Raw genomic sequence first — 18,222 nt, forward strand, 5'->3', positions numbered from 1 at the left:
TTGTCAAGTACACACATTGGAGAAAGGATTGGTCTTTTCAATAAATGGTTCTGGCAAAACTGGATAGACAAATGTAGAAAAATGAAATTAGATCATTAACTCTTAGCATTTACAAAAATCAACTAATGTTGGATCAAGAACCTAAATGTAAGATCTGAAACTATGAAACTGTTGGAAGAAAACAGGGCAAATACTTCAAGACATTGGTGTAGGCAATGATTTCTTAAGTAAGACTCCAAAGGCACAACAACAAAAGCAAAACTACACAAATAAGATTATATCAAATTCAGAAGCCTCTGTACATAAAAGGAAACAATAGAGTGAAGAGACATCTGAGAGAATGGGAGAAAATATTTGCAAGCTACCTATCTAATAATGGATTAATACCCAGAATGTACAAGGAGCTCAAAAAATCCAATAGCAACCTCAAGCAATCCAGTTACAAAATGGGCAAAGAACCTGAATAGACAGTTCTCAAAAGAAATACAAATGACCAACAAATAAATGAAAAAGTACTCAATATTAGTAGCCATCAGAGAAATGCAGATCAAATCACAATGAGATATCACCATGCCCTTGTGTGAACAGCTATTAACAAAAAACAGAAAGTAATGAATGCTGACAAGATGTGGAAAAAGAGGACTCTTATTTTAACTGACTAGTTTTTTGTTTTTTTTGTTTGTTTGTTTGTTTGTTTTTTGGACAGGCAGAGTTAGACAGTGAGAGAGAGAGACAGAGAAAGGTCTTCCTTTTCCATTGGTTCACCCCACAAATGGCCGCTACGGCCAGTGAGCTTCAGCTGGCGCACTGCGCCAATCCGAAGCCAGGAGCCAGGTGCTTCTCCTGGTCTCCCATGTGGGTGCAGGGCCCAAGCACTTGGGTCATCCTCCACTGCCTTCCCGGGTCATAGCAGAGAGCTGGACTGGAAGAGGAGCAACCGGGACAGAATCTGGCACTCCAACCAGGACTAGAACCTGGGGTGCCAGCGCCACAGGCAGAGGATTAGCCAAGTGAGCCGCAGTGCCAGCCCAGAATAGTTTTTAATATGTAAAACAAAAATATGTAAAACACACCCAATAGTGGGATTTCTGGATCATATGACAATTCTATTTTTAGTTTTTAAGGAAATTACCATATTGTTTTCCTTAGTGCCTGAACCAATTTACATTCTTACTAACAATATTGGTGTCCATGTGAGATGCTGGCATTGTAGGCGTGGCTTAACTTGGGGCACCACAATGCTGTCCCCTGGGCATGGGTTATTGACTGTAGCAGATCTATCATGCTAATACAATGTATTAATAGGGGCAGCTGAGTATGAGCCAGGGTTGGCTGTTGAGGCCATCTGAGGAGTGAACTAGTAGATGGAAGATCTTGCTCTCTCTTTTTCTCTCTCTCCCTATCTGTAACTCTACCTTTCAAATAAACAATCAAGTCTTTAAAATAAATAAATACATAGGAACATAAGAGAAAGACAATTACTACAACGTTCTCTTTCATATGTGGGAGCTAAAAACATCTGTATGAGTACACAATGCTGGTTGCTGGAGGCTGAGAGGTTTGGAAGGGATAGAGGGATTTTGGATTAAAAAAAATGGGAATCTGGGTGTGGACCACTGTGACAAATTTATCATACTGAAACGAAATACTAATGATAAGGAAAGCTGGGTCTTATTTAATTGTGACAAAAATATTATACAAATATGTTAACAATAGGGGAAACTGGGTCTAGGGTATACAGGAACTCAGTACTACTTCAAAAAATGTGTTTTGTAAATTTAAAACTTCTGAAATGGAAAGTTTATTTATAAAATAAATTCAAAGCTTGGCTTAGTCACTATCATGGAAATATGAAACAAGTTTTTGTAAGATACATTCCATAAAAAATTAACAGATTTTTGCTATATTACTGCTAATTTTAAGTAGAAATTTTAATATTTTTACTATTACTACATCTTATGATTCAACCATAATTATCAAGTTTTAGTCCTGCAATTCTACATCCTGGAATATGATTATTATTGATAATCTGGATAAGAAATTTCAAAGGGCTAACAACTGAAGTTTTTATTAAACATGAGAAAATTACTTAACAAATATATTTAAGGCCTGTGTATAGACTTAGGATACAAAAATATATAATTCCTGAACTCGGTATTCACACATGTAATGGATAGAGTGGATGAAAATGTTTATTTGCATACTCATTTCTATTAGTATTTGTCACACCGGTTCTAATGAGTACTTCAATTCTAACTATACAAATTAGATTCATTTTTATTTTCAGTAAGGACACCTCTGCAATCTTATTTGGAGAATTTTTAGAGCTTCTAACAGTTTCTTTCTGATTTGCTAATTTCTCAGTGAATAATTTTTGCCATTTAACAGTAATTTTTGAAGATTTATTAATTTATTCATTTTGAAAGTCAGAGTTAGAGACAGGGAGAGATCATCCATCCTGTGACTCACTCCCCAAATGGTTACAAAAGCCAGGGCTGGGCCAGGACAAAGCCAAGCCAGGAACTACTTCTGGGTCTCCTATAAGGGTAACAAGGGCCCAACACTTGGGCCATCTTCTGCTGCTTTTCCTGGGCCATTAGAAAGGAGCTGAGTTGGAAGTGGAGCAACCTGGGCACTAACTAGCACCCATATGTGATGCCAGCATCACATGTGGTAGATTTAACTACTATACCACAATGCTGGCCCAACATTAAAAGTAATTTTAAAGTTAATTTCACTTTCTCTATTTTGTACCTTAGTCTAGGACCACAGACAAGAGACCATATTTTGAGAAAACATTTAAAACATTCATAATTGATACATAAAATAATTTGAATGGAATATAATTTTAATATACATGTTTATTCCAAAGAAAGTAACTTACCATAGTCAGAAAGAGTGCAGGCATGGGCAAAGGAAAGCAGCATATCCAGCATTGACACAGTGTCAGACAGTTTATATAAGCAATGAATATGCTCGTAAATCTCACTCAACAGTTTGCATACTATCCTGAAAGCACACATGTGGTAAGACATGTTGTTAGGACTTTTAAAAAACAACATATAATGTACCTACAAAATAATATTAGAGTCATTGCCTGAGGTAAAATAATATTCTTTTGAGCTATACACTACATATAGAGTCTAATATTCATCTGTCTCATTGACACTTTTCAAAGTTACAGCCACTAAGTGACAAAGAATCTGTCGCTCCCCCTCTTCGTGGAGGAACGACACAGGACCCTGCGCTGTTCTTTTGTCTGCTCAGCCCTCCCCAGGTTTGCTGCTGGTTCTTCCCGGGTTGGCTACCAACCCTTCCACCTCCGTGGAAGGGCGGTTCCCCCTAGCCACTTTCCCCACTTCCGCAGGGGAGCGGCACACCGCCGGCCGGCTCTCTCGGGGGCTGCACAGGTGTTCCTTCAAATAGATGTTCCTGGTGCATGTTGTCTCTCCCCTCCTTTATAGTCCTCTTCCACCAATCCCAACTCTGCTACCCACACGCCGAGCAGGTCCTACAGTTTATTGGTTGAACTGGAGGCAGCTGTGTAGAAGCTGTTTCTCCCTTCTCAGCGCCATATTGTGGGAGAGCAGATGCATAGAATAAGTCTTAATTCCAGTAACTTAGTCTAGTCCGAGTTGCTCCCAGTTGCTCCCCACAGAATCCATCTTCTAATAAAGTAACACTATGTTTTCTACATGCATGCTTTTATTAAACATTAATAAACAAGATTTCATTCATAAAAATATTTTATATTGGTCAAATCAAGCCCTCACTATACTTGGAAAGACTCATCTACTAATTATTTTGTGCATTTGCAAATGCTAAGTTTAACACAAAAGCTATTATGTATTTTCTCTCTCCTCTATTATGTATTTTCTCTTTCTTCCGTTTTTCTGTCCCCACCACAGACACATCTGAATAACAATTACTTAAGTTTTATGAATTAAAGTTAAACTGTGATAAAGCTCAAAAGTTCTCCCCTTACAAGTATAAATATGTATCAAAAACTTAGTGTGTAGTATAGTTTGTAGTCCATGCTTTGAAATTGTTTTGAAAGCCCAATCTTTATTGTCTCAGCTCAACAATTATGAATGTTCTATTTCTTCTTTTTAACTGTCTTAAGTTTCACAAACAGCAAAAGAATTGGCATTATTTCTATGCTGCTAAGTTTCAAAATATCAAAGTTTGAGAAGCTAAAGTCTTAAAGACCATAGGAAAAGAATAAACCAAATAAAGCCCAAGATAAGCTCATGCTGTGCCAAATTCTGCATCATAGAATACATACTACATAAGTATCAGTTACAATGCAAATTTTTTGCAGTAAAATTTTCACTAAAGCTTCCATGAGGCTCAGTGATCCTAATCCTAGTGATAGAATTTCTTAGCTACTATTCACAATTCTACAATTGTCTGTAATCAGACAAAAGGTCAATTAATGAAATTTATCACAGTTCCTTAAATTAAGTCAAGTCAATTTAATTCAATACTCAAATACTTCAAATGTTCTTACATATAAGTCATGTGATAGATTTCTCGCAAAGACTCTTGGCATCTTTCATTCATTTTAATTAAATCTGTTGATGTAAAGCTGTAAGAATTTTTCACTTTAGAAATCTGCTAGGAAAGTAAAAATCAAATATCAAGACACATGCACACTCCAAAGAAAGAAAACATACAGATTTTAAACAATAGAATATAGGTATTAGTGTAAAAATTTTAATTCTTGACAGAGTACCACAAAGAAAGTTCTAAGTAATATTTGTGAAAGACAAAAGGAAGATTACTTCAAAAGACAGAGCAGAATATTTTCAATCTAGTCCATCCAACACAACTATTTTAGCAGGGCTTAAAACAGTTTTATTCTTAATTTAGTGTTGGTTATGAGTGTGATCAGATGACCAAAAAACTATTTTATATGTATACTTACATATATTTCTTAGTCTGTGCACAATATTTCAATAAAATGTTTAAAAAATGACCTTATAGAAATGGTAAAATACTGCATTTTATAACCAAGTAGCATGCATGATATATCTCAGTGATCCTCATTCTATCTCTGACCCCATCTCATATCTGAATTTCACTCAATGTCTAACTGCACTGCCTTATTTCAGTCCATTCTTTATTTCATCTATCCCTCATTACTTGGTAAAAATGCTGTGTGAGATCCTGAAAGCTACATGGTTTGTTTTTTTCAAAAGGTATCCTTTAGAAGCAGAGAAAGCAAAGATTAAAGTGTGTTAGGCTTGCCCAAACTGGTATATTGTCAACTCCATATGCATCTAGGAAGAAATATTTTCATGGTCTACAAGTTTGGAAATATTAGATTAAAAAAAAAAAAAAGTTAGGGGGGCAGCGCTGTGGCACAGTGGGTAAAGCCTCCACCTGCAGTGCTGGCATCCCATATGGGTGCTACTCCACTTCCGATTCAGCTCTCTGCTATGGCCTGGGAAAGCAGTAGAAGATGGCCCAAGTCCTTGGGCCCCTACACCTGCAGGGGAGACCCGGAAGAAGCTCCTGGCTCCTGGCTTCAAATTGGCTCAGCTACAGCTGTTGCGGCCATTTGGGGAGTGAACCAGTGAATGGAAGATCTCTCTCTCTTTCTCTCTCTCTCTCTCTCTGCCTCTGCCTCTCAAATAAAAAATTAGCAAATATTTTTAAAAAATTTTAGGCAGATTTGTTTTCTTCAGAACATTTAAACCTTTAACAAGTAATGTTCCTTGATAAATACCTAACACAGGCAGTGGTGCAACATTTCCTAATTTCCTTTGCCAAAACCACCTTTGCACTTTCTCCATTTTCCTCTCACTGGGCTTGCTATTTCTCCCCAAAAATAGCATCTAAATCATTCTTAGATTAGTATAGCTGTTAGGCTGGGGGACAGGAATAGGAGGGAAAAGTAACATACAGAATATTAAAATATTTGGCATGTAAAAATCAAAGAGTGCCTAAAAACATATAACTGTAATTTTGTGAAATAAGAAACAACAATTTTCTAAGCACTCTAGAATGAACCTTGATAAATTCTGAAGGAAGTTGATCATTGGGTAGAGCTGTGCAATCTACAGTCATCTGGATGAAAAATCCTCGAGCAGAACTAAAACTTGTCCTTAAAGGAAGATTATATTTTTCTGCCAGCTGCGATATCATTCCTAATGACCAGAAACAAGAAAAACAAAAACATAACAAAATGAAGGCATTTCAGTGAAAAAATTACTCTGTTTAAGGAGTCACAATAGTTTTTTCTTGTCATTTTATATACAAATCGGAAGGTCTTTTAAATTCTAAAGATGTTCAATGTAGCTAAGTATCTTTTTCTTAAAAACACTCAACACCAAAACAAAGGTACTCATTTTAATAGATATTTCTAAAGGAAAAGAATTCATAAAAACTAAAAATGAGGAAACTGTTTATTTTATACCCTCTATGTTAGGAATATACAGTTTTTGATGTGCTAGTCAATCTACTTCTTAAAAAAATCAAATAAATTATTGTAATCACGAATGTACAATAACAAATTTCCTCTGTAAAATATAAATTCAAAAAAGTTTCAAAAAGGAGATAGACCACTTATGAAACAAAATTCCTAAAGCATTCCGAATCTCCCTATCAACTTCACATTCAGCAACGTTCTAAATTTATATAGTAATCTTTCCTTATTTGTAGCTTTACTTTCCAAAGTTTCTCAGGTTGAATACAGTCTGAAAACATTAGATGAAAAATTCCAGGAAACAAAAAAACAATTCCTAAGTTTTAAATTATGTGCTACTCTGAGCAACAGGATGAAATCTTACATTATTATCTTCCTATCCCTCTTGAGATTTGTCCAGTATACCCACTCTGTATGTAACTACTTGCCTCTTAGCATGTATATTAAGATGTTTTAAGAGAGATCATATTCACATAATTGTTCTATCTAATTACTATTATTAATCTCCTACTGTGTCTAATTTTTTTTGAGATTTAGAAGCAAGATTTATTAGAATCAGAGACCTCCAGCCAAAGTGGCATGGGAAGAGGTCTCCAAGAGAGGCAAAACCCAAAGGGGCTGGTAGTGGTGGGGTTTTTAAGCACAATTTTGGGGAAGAAAAAAATTTATCAGCTTGACACTCGGTTACATGTGCGTGTATGCATCTATTTCTTTACTGCATGTCTTTCCTGTTATAAACTCATCAGAACAGGGACTTTGTCTTGTTCACTATATATTTCTAGCATACAGAACAGTGTCTATATGTAGTACAAGCTCTTGTAAAAATAATTACTGGACTGACTCAAATACCACCTCTCCTATATAAAAATGACATCTTTCCCCCACTGAAACTTTTTAATAGTGGTAGACTACATTTTTAATATAGCTTATATATAATGCTGTAAGCAAGTAACTCTATACTCATATGTAAGCTTGGAGAAAAGGAAAAATTTAAAACATCCACCTTTTTATTTAAAAAAAAAGTCTTTTAAAATGGCACTATAAAACAGTAACCTTGTCTGTTTTGGACAAAAATGTAAATTGAAAACAAGCCTGACTAGTCATCATCAGTGAAAAACCATAGCTTCTCCTAAAAAGTTTGTTTTATTCCTAAAAGACAAACAAAAAATGTTCAAATAAGTGAATTACCTGCTATGTCATCAACAATCTCTGTATATGTTCTTCTAGCTATGTCAAGAAATTCATTTATGTTAGACCTCACTGCATAGCACTTCTGAGTCCTCATATTCAGGCATCCCTTCATGTGTTTTGCATCATCATTAATTACTGTTTTAATCTTTTCAAGTATGATTCCAAACCTAACATTTAGGCCAAAAAAAGAATATTGTATCAATTTATAATTTTTAAAAATATTTGTCTATATATTTGAAAGGTAATGTTAGAGAAAGAGAGATAGAGGGAGAGATTCTCAATCTGCCTGTTTACTCTCCAAATGCCTGCAATACCATGTCTGGGCTAGGCTAAAACCTGGAGCCTGGAACTCCATCTGGGTCTCCCACACGGGCAACAGGAAATTAAATACTTGGGCCAACATCCACTGCCTTCCCAGGTACATTAGTAGGCTGCACAGGAAGCAGAAGAGCCAGTATTTAAATTGATATACAATGTGGGTATTCCAAGCAGGGACTTAACTACAATGCTGGCCCCTTAATTTTTAATTTGAATCACAGTTAATGGTAGCAAAATTTTCTTGAAATTGACTTTGAATAAATAATTAAGCAATAAATATTTACATTTATATAAGAGGAATTATTATGTCCATTTTAGAGTATTTCTTGTCAGTACTAGTTTAAAACAGCATGAGAGGGATTAAACATGACAATAGGTCTGATCTGATTTCATCATCATTTAAAAAAAATCATCTATTATTTTTCACTTTATGTTTCTGTGTGGGAGCAAACTGTTGAAATACTTACTTAAGGTATACTAAGCTGATCTTCCGTATATTAAGATAATCGAAAATGAATCTTGATGTGAATGGAAGGGGAGAGGGAGTGGGAAAGGGGAGGGTTGTGGGTGGGAGGGACGGTATGGGGGGGAAGCCATTGTAACACATGAGTCGTACTTTGGAAATTTATATTCATTAAATAAAAGATTAAAAAAATAAATAAATAAAAAAAAAATAAAACAGCATGAGAACCACCAAGAGCAATTCTAAAATCTGCTCACATATAGAGCTCCCAAATTATACAAACTGTTCCTGGGAGAACAAAATATACCCCTAAATAATAGTTATAAAAATTATGGATTCATGTTTATAGATTCAATAATCATTTACTTAATGCACGTATCAAGTGCTGTGCTAGGTGCAGGGATTCAAAGAGGGATAACATGGAACCTGCACTTAGTATGGACAAGAAAGAATAAATACATATTGTGAGACAATATAACAAGAACCTCATAATCATTAATGATTAAGTGCAGTGATTATGTAAGCTGGAAATCTGGAAACACCTATTTTCTTAAGCTTTCCTTTTATTCTGTTCTGTATTCTATTTGTAACTAAGTCACTTATATTATTAATTTCAATTTGTAATCAAACACAGGGTAAAATTTTGAATCAGTGAAATAGTTCTTAAGTATGACAAATCTTTTTGGTCAAGAATAAGCATGCCAGGATAGGAGTTTGACCTAGGTAAGGAACATGCTGGTTAAAACATTTGCATCCCATATCAGAGTGATGGGTTTGATTCATCTCCATCTCTTGACTCTGGCTTTCTGCTAATACTTATCCTGAGAGACAGCAGCATTGGCTGAAGTAACTGGTTTCCTGCCACCCACATAGGAGACCTGGATTAAATTCCCAGCTACCAGCTTCAGTTATCCCCGTTCTCCCATCTCTCTGCTTCATAAATAACTAAATAAATGATAAACTTATTAACTGCCTTAAAAAAGTCGAGGTAATGCTAATAATTTAAGAATCTTAAAATTAAATTATATTGAATTTTATTCAATATTCATATCTATTATGCTTTGGTTACATTAGGCCCTTCATGATTTAACAAAATAGAAGAATACATTTTTATATTTGCAAGTCTTCTGTAGAGAATAGATAAAAAAATAGGACTGTATCTGGATTTCAACATTTCATAGTATTCTTATCTATTAGCATAAGTAAATAATGTATTATTTCCATATTCATCACCTTTATGGAATGTGCTGTATATATTAAAATTCCAATGAACAGTTTAAAGAAAACAAAACTTAAGTAATTAACCAAAACTTAAGTAACTGTTGTATAGAATACAGTTAGAATCTTTAGAATCAGTTATGATTAGGAAAAAAAGGAATAAGTTCATATAACAATTGAGTGACAAAGACCTTTTATCTTCCAAGGAACCATAATATGCTCTTAACAAAGGTGTGTTACAGTTCTTCAGAGCAATCTATTAGGGAATAAAATACAAAACAGTTAAGGATAATAAATTATGCAATTATTAAACACAGCATTTTAAAATTAATACTTTTTACAATACCAAGTTATTACTTGCTTCATTTTCTCAGTTTTACATTCATATAAATGCATGTAGGTGGGGCCGCCATGACGCACTAGGTTAATCCTCTGCCTGCAGTGCTGGTTCCAGTCCCAGTTACTCCTCTTCCAGTCCAGCTCTCTGCTGTGGCCTGGGAAAGCAGTGGAGGATGGCCCAAGTGCTTGGATTCCTGCACCCACATGGGAGACCAGGAGGAAGCACCTTGCTCCTGGCTTCGGATCGGCACAGCTCCGGCCATTGCGGCCACTTGGGGAGTGAACCAACAGAAGGAAGACCTTTCTCTGTCTCTCTCTCTCTCATTGTCTGCAACTGTGCCTGTCAAATAAATAGAATCTTAAAATAAATAAATAAATAAATGCATGTAGGTAAGCACAGATGGTATCCTTTCCATTCCATTTTCAAGATAAAGAGCACATGGCTAGTAAATAACAGACAATAATTCCCTACTGTGATTTTTACTGGTCTTGTCTCCCAACTCATTGTTAATATTCAACCACTTATAGAGGTAGATATGTAAGCAGATACTGCTATACATTTACTTCACAGGTAATTCCAAAATTTGAGTTAGATACAAATAAATTTAAAAAAGTACTTTGTACATTTATGAACAGAAGTTTCTCCATTCTTATGTGGCAAAGAAGGAACTTTATTTTGCTTAATGGAAACTCTGAGTAGTCACCAACTGAATAAACAGAAAAGAGGAACAAACATAGTTAACCTGAACTTCATGCCATATTTTAGTGTTTTTTTTAAAAAAAAGATTTACTTTATTTATTTGAAAGTCAGAGTTAAACAGAGACAGAAGGAGGCAGAGAGAGAGAGGTCTTCCATCTGCTGGTTCACTCCCCAGTTGGCTGCAACATCTGGAGCTGCGCTGAAGCCAGGAACCAGGAGCTTCTTCCGTGTATTCCACGCAGGTGCAGGGGCCCAAGGACTTGGTCATCCTCTACTGCTTTCCCAGGCCATAGCAGAGAGCTGGATCAGAAGTGGAGCAGACGGATCTTGAACCGGTGACCGTATGGGATGCCAGCACTTCAGGCCAGGGCGTTAACCCGCTGTGCCACAGCACTGGCCCCAACCATATTTTAGTTTGACATTAGGCAATAAAAAATTATTTTTATAAATAGAAAAATATCAAATATCATACATATACTGATGAAAACTAAAAAACTCATTGAAGCATAAAGAAAAACTGAATCACTCATATTTCTAATTATATTTCCAAAGATAAATACTTAAATGCTGTATTTCTTCTCACTGTTTGACACAAAAATGTATATCATTGTAATCTCTTTTCATCACATCCCACTTAATACCACACATAAGTATTAGGAAGTCTTAACAGCAAAAAGATAATACTAATATTACATCCTGTAGAAAGTAATAATTTCTTTCTACAATAATTGAAGTTCTGATTGACTTATTATTTCTCACTAATATGAAACAATGCTGTAATCATTATCACCAGACAAAAATGTTAAGCAACATTTCTGAATACTTCTTTCTTTTTTTTTTAACTTTTATTTAATTAATATAAATTTCCAAAGTACAGCTTATGGATTACAATGGCTTCCCCCCCATAAAATCCCTCCGACCCGCAACCCTCCCCTTTCCCACTCCCTCTCCCCTTCCATTCACATCAAGATTCATTTTTGTTTCTCTTTATATACAGAAGATCAGTTTAGCATACATTAAGTAAAGATTTCAACAGTTTGCTCCCACACAGAAACATCAAGTGAAAAATACTGTTGAGTACTAGTTATAGCATTAAATCTCAATGTACAGCACCTTAAGGACAGAGATCCTACATGAGGAGTAAGTGCACAGTGACTCCTGTTGTTGACTTAACAAATTGACACTCTTGTTTATGGCATCAGTAATCACCCTAGGCTCTTGTCATGAGTTGCCAAGGCTATGGAAGCCCCCTGAGTTCACTGACTCATAATTTTTAGACAAGGCCATGGTCAAAGTAGAAGTTCTTTCCTCCCTTCAGAGAAAGGTACCTCCTTCTTTGATGACCCGTTTTTTCCACTGGGATCTCACTCGCAGAGATCTTTCATTTAGGTTTTTTTTTTTTTTCTGAATACTTCTTTCAAACATATTTCTAGATGCAGTATTAGAGAATCAAAAGATCTCTGTCATGAATGTTTGAAATCTGTATTCATACGTTTTGTACATTACATATCTAAATTACCTTTAGAGGATCCACAAGTTCCAAGGTATGTTTTAGGTATATTAAATTTGTTATCTTTGATTCAGCTGCATTAACCTGTGAAGATAAAAATCCAAATATGGACACTATAAATAGTTAATATAAGAACTGGTTTTTTTGTTGATCCTTCTACGCTTACCATATTTTCTATACTATTCTATATTAGCCTAGCAGGATGACAGCCTAGTGAATGATTAGAAATTATTGGGGGGCTGGCACTGTGGTGTAGCAGGTAAAGCCATTGCCTGGGTGCCGGTTTGAGTCCCGGCTGCTCCACTTCTGATCCAGCTCTCTGCTATGGCCTGGGAAAGAAGTGGAAGATGGACCAAGTCCTTGGGCCCCTGCACCCACATGGGAGACCTGGAAGAAGCTCCTGGCTCCTGGCTTCAGATTGGCGCAGCTCTGGCCATTGTAGTCAAATGAGGGGTGAACCAGCAGATGGAAGATCTCTCTCTCTGCCTCCCCTTCTCTCTCTGTGTAACTCTGACTTTCAAATAAACAAATACATATTTAAACAAAAAAAAAAAAGAAAGAAAGAAAGAAAGAAAGAAAGAAAGAAAGAAAGAAAGAAAGAAAGAAAGAAAGAAAGAAAGAAAGAAAGAAAGAAAGAAATTCCAGCACTAACAAACAGGAAAGGGAATGGAGAAGCATGACAAGGAAGAACAGCCATGCAGGATGCAATAATGATCAGATTACTAATATATGGCACTATTAGAGACCTCTGAGAGATGTTGTAGAATAAACTTCAGGAGTTTGTTTGGAGGTAAAGAAAATGGAGTAGTTATTCACCATTTCCTATTCATCAGACTAGAACTGTTGCCAGGAGTATTAACTCCCTGATGCTCCTTGGCTTCTCCTCTGAAGAGAATAGATCCAGGCAGAGAATCTGAGGTGTTTTCTATAACAGATCTCCCTTGCCAAAAGAGAATGCTAAGCGCATGATGGTAGCAACAAACAGAATCTGCTCGACAATACTCAGTGCAAAAGCAACCTATAAAGTAGATGATATTTGCAATACACGGTACCAACAAACTTTCCATCTAAAATACAAAAAGCTCTGTAAATCACAGAAGATAAACCTAATAGAAAAAAAGAGCAAGAGTCCTGAAAAATATTTTCATAAATGATTTTAAAATGGTCAATACCAGCAGATTTCAACATGGCAGAATAGAGAGAGAGCTTACTGCTCTAGTCTAGGGGAAGATAGTTAAAATAAAAAAAAAAAAAAGTGGAGAGAATACAACCTCAGGAAAGACTTAGGGAGAAAACTGCAGTGGAAACACCACACAAGTTAGAAGGACACTATGGATCTATGTGGAAGGTGTGGACATGCAGAATGAGCATGGACACAACACAGACTTTAGCAGCCAAGAGCCTCAGTATCACTTTGGAGAGTGAGAGGTCATACCAGACAGCAGCAGCCCAAGCCACTGGTGATAAAGCCATGAGGAGAGCCTGATGTAAGTCTGACCTGGAGTCATCTGGGGGATAGTGTACCTGCCAACCTAGAGGGAAAAAAGGGGCATGTTTTTCCCTGAGCCCCCAATAATGGTGCCCTGCAACTAGCTGAGAGAGGACAGGCACCATTGTGGACATAGATAACAACTGCACCAGCATCTGTCTGTGTGCCCAGCGCCAACCAACAAGAGACATCAGAGTTTGGCTGGGAGGAATGACAGGAGGCTAGATGCCCATATAGGAGTGTGAAGTGTCCCCAGCCTCCCAGTGTTTCAAAGGCTCTGGGACTGAGGCTGCCTGGGTGGAGTACCTATAGGCAGCCAGCCCTGGGAGCATCTTCGCCTTGCTGAAGATGAGACAGACTGGCAGGGCAGAGTGGGTCCTTGGTACCACATGACTGGGAGTCCAGTGTGCTAGGACTGTGGGAACTTTGGCTGTGTGGGAGGGCATAGGGTGTGACTAGGTCTCTGGGCAGTCACTGTGGACAGCTCCACACACTAAGGGCTCCCTGATTGTCTGGGGTATGTCACTGTTGCAGGATCCTTTCTCATACTGAGGACTGCATGGATCCTTTGTGTGGTTCTTGTGGCAGCATGGATGAATATTACACCCAAAGGGGCCAGCACTAGGCATTGCTCATGATGGAGGAGAGGAGCCGAGTGTGAGATTATGCCAACAGAACTGATCAAACTTTCCCCTCTGAAAACAAAGAGATCTACCATGCCCAAATTGGGTGTCACTTGGATACTCCCCTAACCCTGGAGTACTGAACAGAGCTCCACGGCCACACCCAGCACACACCTCTAGGTATTCACTAAAAGAGCAGACATTACACTAAGCCACAGAGACTCAGTCCAAACACAAAAGCCATCAGAGGAAAAAAAAAAAAAACTCCACAAATGCCTAAAATAAACACAGCAATTCAAAAAGCAAGAATAAGGAAGACAACATGATGCCTCCAAAGGAACACAATAATACTAGCACTTCAATACTAGAATGTGAAGATGCAGGGATTGATGAAATGCCAGAAATGGAATTCAAAAAATTAATCATAGGATTACTCAGAAGTAATCAGAAGCAAAGCCATGAACTAGAGAAATCCATACATGACATGAATAAAAATTTTTCCAATGAACTTGAGATTTTAAAGAGAAATCTTAGAAATGAAGAATTAAAAAAAAAAAAACAAACAAATAAAAGATGTAGTGAAAAACAATCAGTGAGGCAGAAGAAAGAATATCTGAGTTAGAAGACAAATCTCTGGAAATTTATAGACCAGAAAAAAAAAGAAGAAATTATAAAACTAAAAAACAGTCTTGGAGATTTATGGTATACTACCAAATGACCCAACATACGGGTCTTAGGAGTTCCTGAAGGTCTGGAAAGAAAGAATGGATTAGAAAGCCTTTTTAGTGAAATAATTACAGAAAACTTCCCAGTTTGGAGAAAGAAAGGTACATCCAAGTACAGGGAGCACACAGAACTCATAAAAGACATGATCAGAAAAGATTTTAACCACAACACATTGTAGGCAAACTTTTCATAGTAAAACATAAAGGAAAGATTCTAAAATGTGCACGATAGAAATGTCAGATTACTTTCAGAGGATCTCTAACTAAACTCACACCGGACTTCTCATCAGAAACCCTACAGGCCAGGAGAGAATAGTAAGATATATTCCAAGTCCAAAGAAATAAAAACCTATTAACCCAGAATACTGTAACCTGAAAAGCTCTCATTCATGAATAAAGGTAAAATAAAAACTTTTAGAACAAACATAAATTGAAAGAATTTGTTACTACTCACAGCCTTACAAAAAATGCTTAAGGATGTGCTACACAGAGAAACATGGTCATCACTATGAAAGAATGTGAAGGCAAAAAAATCTCCCAGTAAAAGCACAAAGGAAACCCAAAGTAAACAATAGGAATATTTATGGAAAAATGTCTAGGCCAAGTTGTTATTTATCAATAGTCACCCTGAATGTAAATGGCCTCAACTCTCCAGTTAAAAGATAGACTGGCTGAATGGATTAAAAAACAAGACCCATGTATTTGCTGCTTATGAGAAACTAGCCAACAAGCATACCTGAAGACTGAAGGTGGAAGCACAGAAAATGATACTCCATGCTAACAGAAAGAGCTGGTGTAGCCATCCCAATATCAGACAAAATAGACTTTAACACAAAAACTGTTAAAAGAGACAAAGAAAGGCACTGTGCAATGGATAAGGGATCAATTCAACAGGAAAATGTGACTATAATAAATGTACATGTACCCTATTACAGGATATCTGGCTCGTTAAAAGAAATGTTAATGGATCTAAAGTGAGACATAGACTACCACACAACAGTAATGGGGGACTTCAATACCCCACTTTCAGCAATGGACAGATCAACCAGACAGAAAATCATCAAGGAAACAACAATTAATCAACATTATAGGGGCTGGCGCCATGGCGCTTGTTAATCCTCTGCCTGCAGCCGGACATCCCATATGGGCGCTGGTTCTAGTCCCGGCTGCCCCTCTTCCAATTCACTCTCCGCTGTGGCCTGGGAAAGCAAAAGAAGATGGCCCATGTCCTTGGGCTCCTACACCCACATGAGAGACCGGGAGGACGCATCTGGCTCCTGGCTTTGGATCGGCACAGCTCCGGCCATTGCGGCCACTTGGGGAGTGAACCAACGGAAAGAAGACATTTCTCTCTGTATCTCCCTCTCACTTTCTGTAACTCTACCTCTCAAATAAATAAATAAAATTTTTAAAAAAAATCAACATTATACACCAAATGGACCTAACGGATTCATAGGGAAACACAAGAGACCCAAAATAGCTATAGCGATCTTATACAACAAAAACAAAGCCAGAGGCATCACAGTACCAGATTTTAAGACATACTACAAGGCAGCTATGGTCAAAACAGCCTGGTACAGGCACAAAAAAGAGACTTGTAGTCCAACAGAATATAATAAAAAAATCCAGAAATCAATCCACGCATCTAAAACCAACTTACTTTTTACAAAGTAGCTAAAATCAATTGCAGGAGTAAAGACAGTCTCTTCAACAAATGGTGCTGGGAAAACGGGATCTCTGCATGCAGACGTATGAAACTAGACCCCTACCTTACAATTTAAACAAAATCCACTCAAAATGGATCAAACATAAAAATCTATAATCTAATGCCATCAAATCATTAGAGAATGTTGGGGAAACTCTGCAAGACATTGGCATAGGCAAGATGTTCTTGGAAAACACCCCAGAGACACAGGCAATCAAAGCCAAAATAGACAAATGGAATTACATCAAGCTGAAAGGCTTCGGCACTGTAAAAGAAACACTCAGCAAAGAGAAGAGGCAACAGACAGAATGGGATAAAATATTTGCAAACTATGCAACTGGTAAAGCCTTAATATCCAGAATCTATAAAGAGCTTAAGAAATTCAACAACAAAACAAGCAGTCAAGAAATGGGCTAAGGTCTCAGACAGACGCTTTTCAAAGAAATTCAAATGAGACCGGCACCGCGGCTCAACAGGCTAATCCTCCACCTAGCGGTGCTGGCACACCGGGTTCTAGTCCCAGTCAGGACACCAGATTCTGTCCCCGTCGCCCCTCTTCCAGGCCAGCTCTCTGCTATGGCCCAGGAGCACAGTCGAGGATGGCCCAAGTGCTTGGGCCCTGCACCCCATGGGAGACCAGGAGAAGCACCTGGCTCCTGCTTTCGGATCAGCGCAGTGCGCCGGCCGCAGCGCGCCGGCTGCGGTGGCCATTGGAGGGTGAACCAATGGCAAAGGAAGACCTTTCTCTCTGTCTCTCTCTCTCTCACTGTCCACTCTGCCTGTAAAAAAAAAAAAAAAAAGAAAAGAAATTCAAATGACCAACAGACATTTGAGAAAACTCCAGGATCACCAGCCCTTAGGGAAATGCAAATCAAAACCACAATGAGGTTTCATCTCACCCCAGTTAGAATGGTTCTCATACAGAAGTCAACAAACAACAAAGGCTATCGAGGATGTGGGGAAAACGGTACCCTAACCCACTGTTCGTGGGAATGTAAACTGGTGCAGCCACTGTGGAAGACAGTATGCAGATACCTCAGAAATCTGAACTAGACCTACCATATGATTCAGGGAGCCCACTCCTGGGAACTGATCCAAACCAAAAGAAATCAGCAGATGAAAGAGTTATCTGTACCCCATGTTTACTGCAGCACAATTCACAAAAGCTAAGATATGGAATCAATCCAGATGTCCATCAACTACTGACTGGATAAAGAAATCATGGAATATATTTGAGGCCGATGCTGTGGCGTAGCAGGTAATGCCGCCACCTGCAGTGCCAGCTTCCCATATAGGCGCCAGTTCGAGACCCAGCTGCTCCACTTCCAATCCAGCTCTCTGCTATGGCCTGGGAAAGCAGTAGAAGATGGCCCAAGTCCTTGGGTCACTGCACCCATGTAGGAGACCTGGAAGAAGCTCCTGGCTCCTGGTTTCGGATCGGCGCAGCTCTGGCCGTTGCAGCCAACTGGGGAGTAAACCAGTGGAACAAAGACCTTTCTCTCTTTCTCTGT

The 18,222-nt window shown here is 37.8% G+C and overlaps 1 protein-coding gene across 1 annotated transcript in view; it reads right to left on the reverse strand.

Moving 5' to 3' along the window:
- The window catches only part of MSH4 (mutS homolog 4), a 92,738-nt gene that overhangs the window by 34,932 nt on the left and 39,584 nt on the right, over nt 1–18,222 (reverse strand). The window contains exons 9-14 of the mRNA XM_070078240.1: nt 12,179–12,253; nt 9,812–9,876; nt 7,619–7,788; nt 6,016–6,152; nt 4,511–4,614; nt 2,885–3,009 (exon numbers count right to left, since the gene is read on the reverse strand). Of these exons, the coding sequence (XP_069934341.1) occupies nt 2,885–3,009; nt 4,511–4,614; nt 6,016–6,152; nt 7,619–7,788; nt 9,812–9,876; nt 12,179–12,253 (676 nt within the window). The remainder of the gene's footprint in view (nt 1–2,884; nt 3,010–4,510; nt 4,615–6,015; nt 6,153–7,618; nt 7,789–9,811; nt 9,877–12,178; nt 12,254–18,222) is intronic.

This window comes from Oryctolagus cuniculus, chromosome 7 (assembly GCF_964237555.1).
Source record: "Oryctolagus cuniculus chromosome 7, mOryCun1.1, whole genome shotgun sequence".
Classification (NCBI taxonomy): Eukaryota; Metazoa; Chordata; class Mammalia; order Lagomorpha; family Leporidae; genus Oryctolagus; species Oryctolagus cuniculus.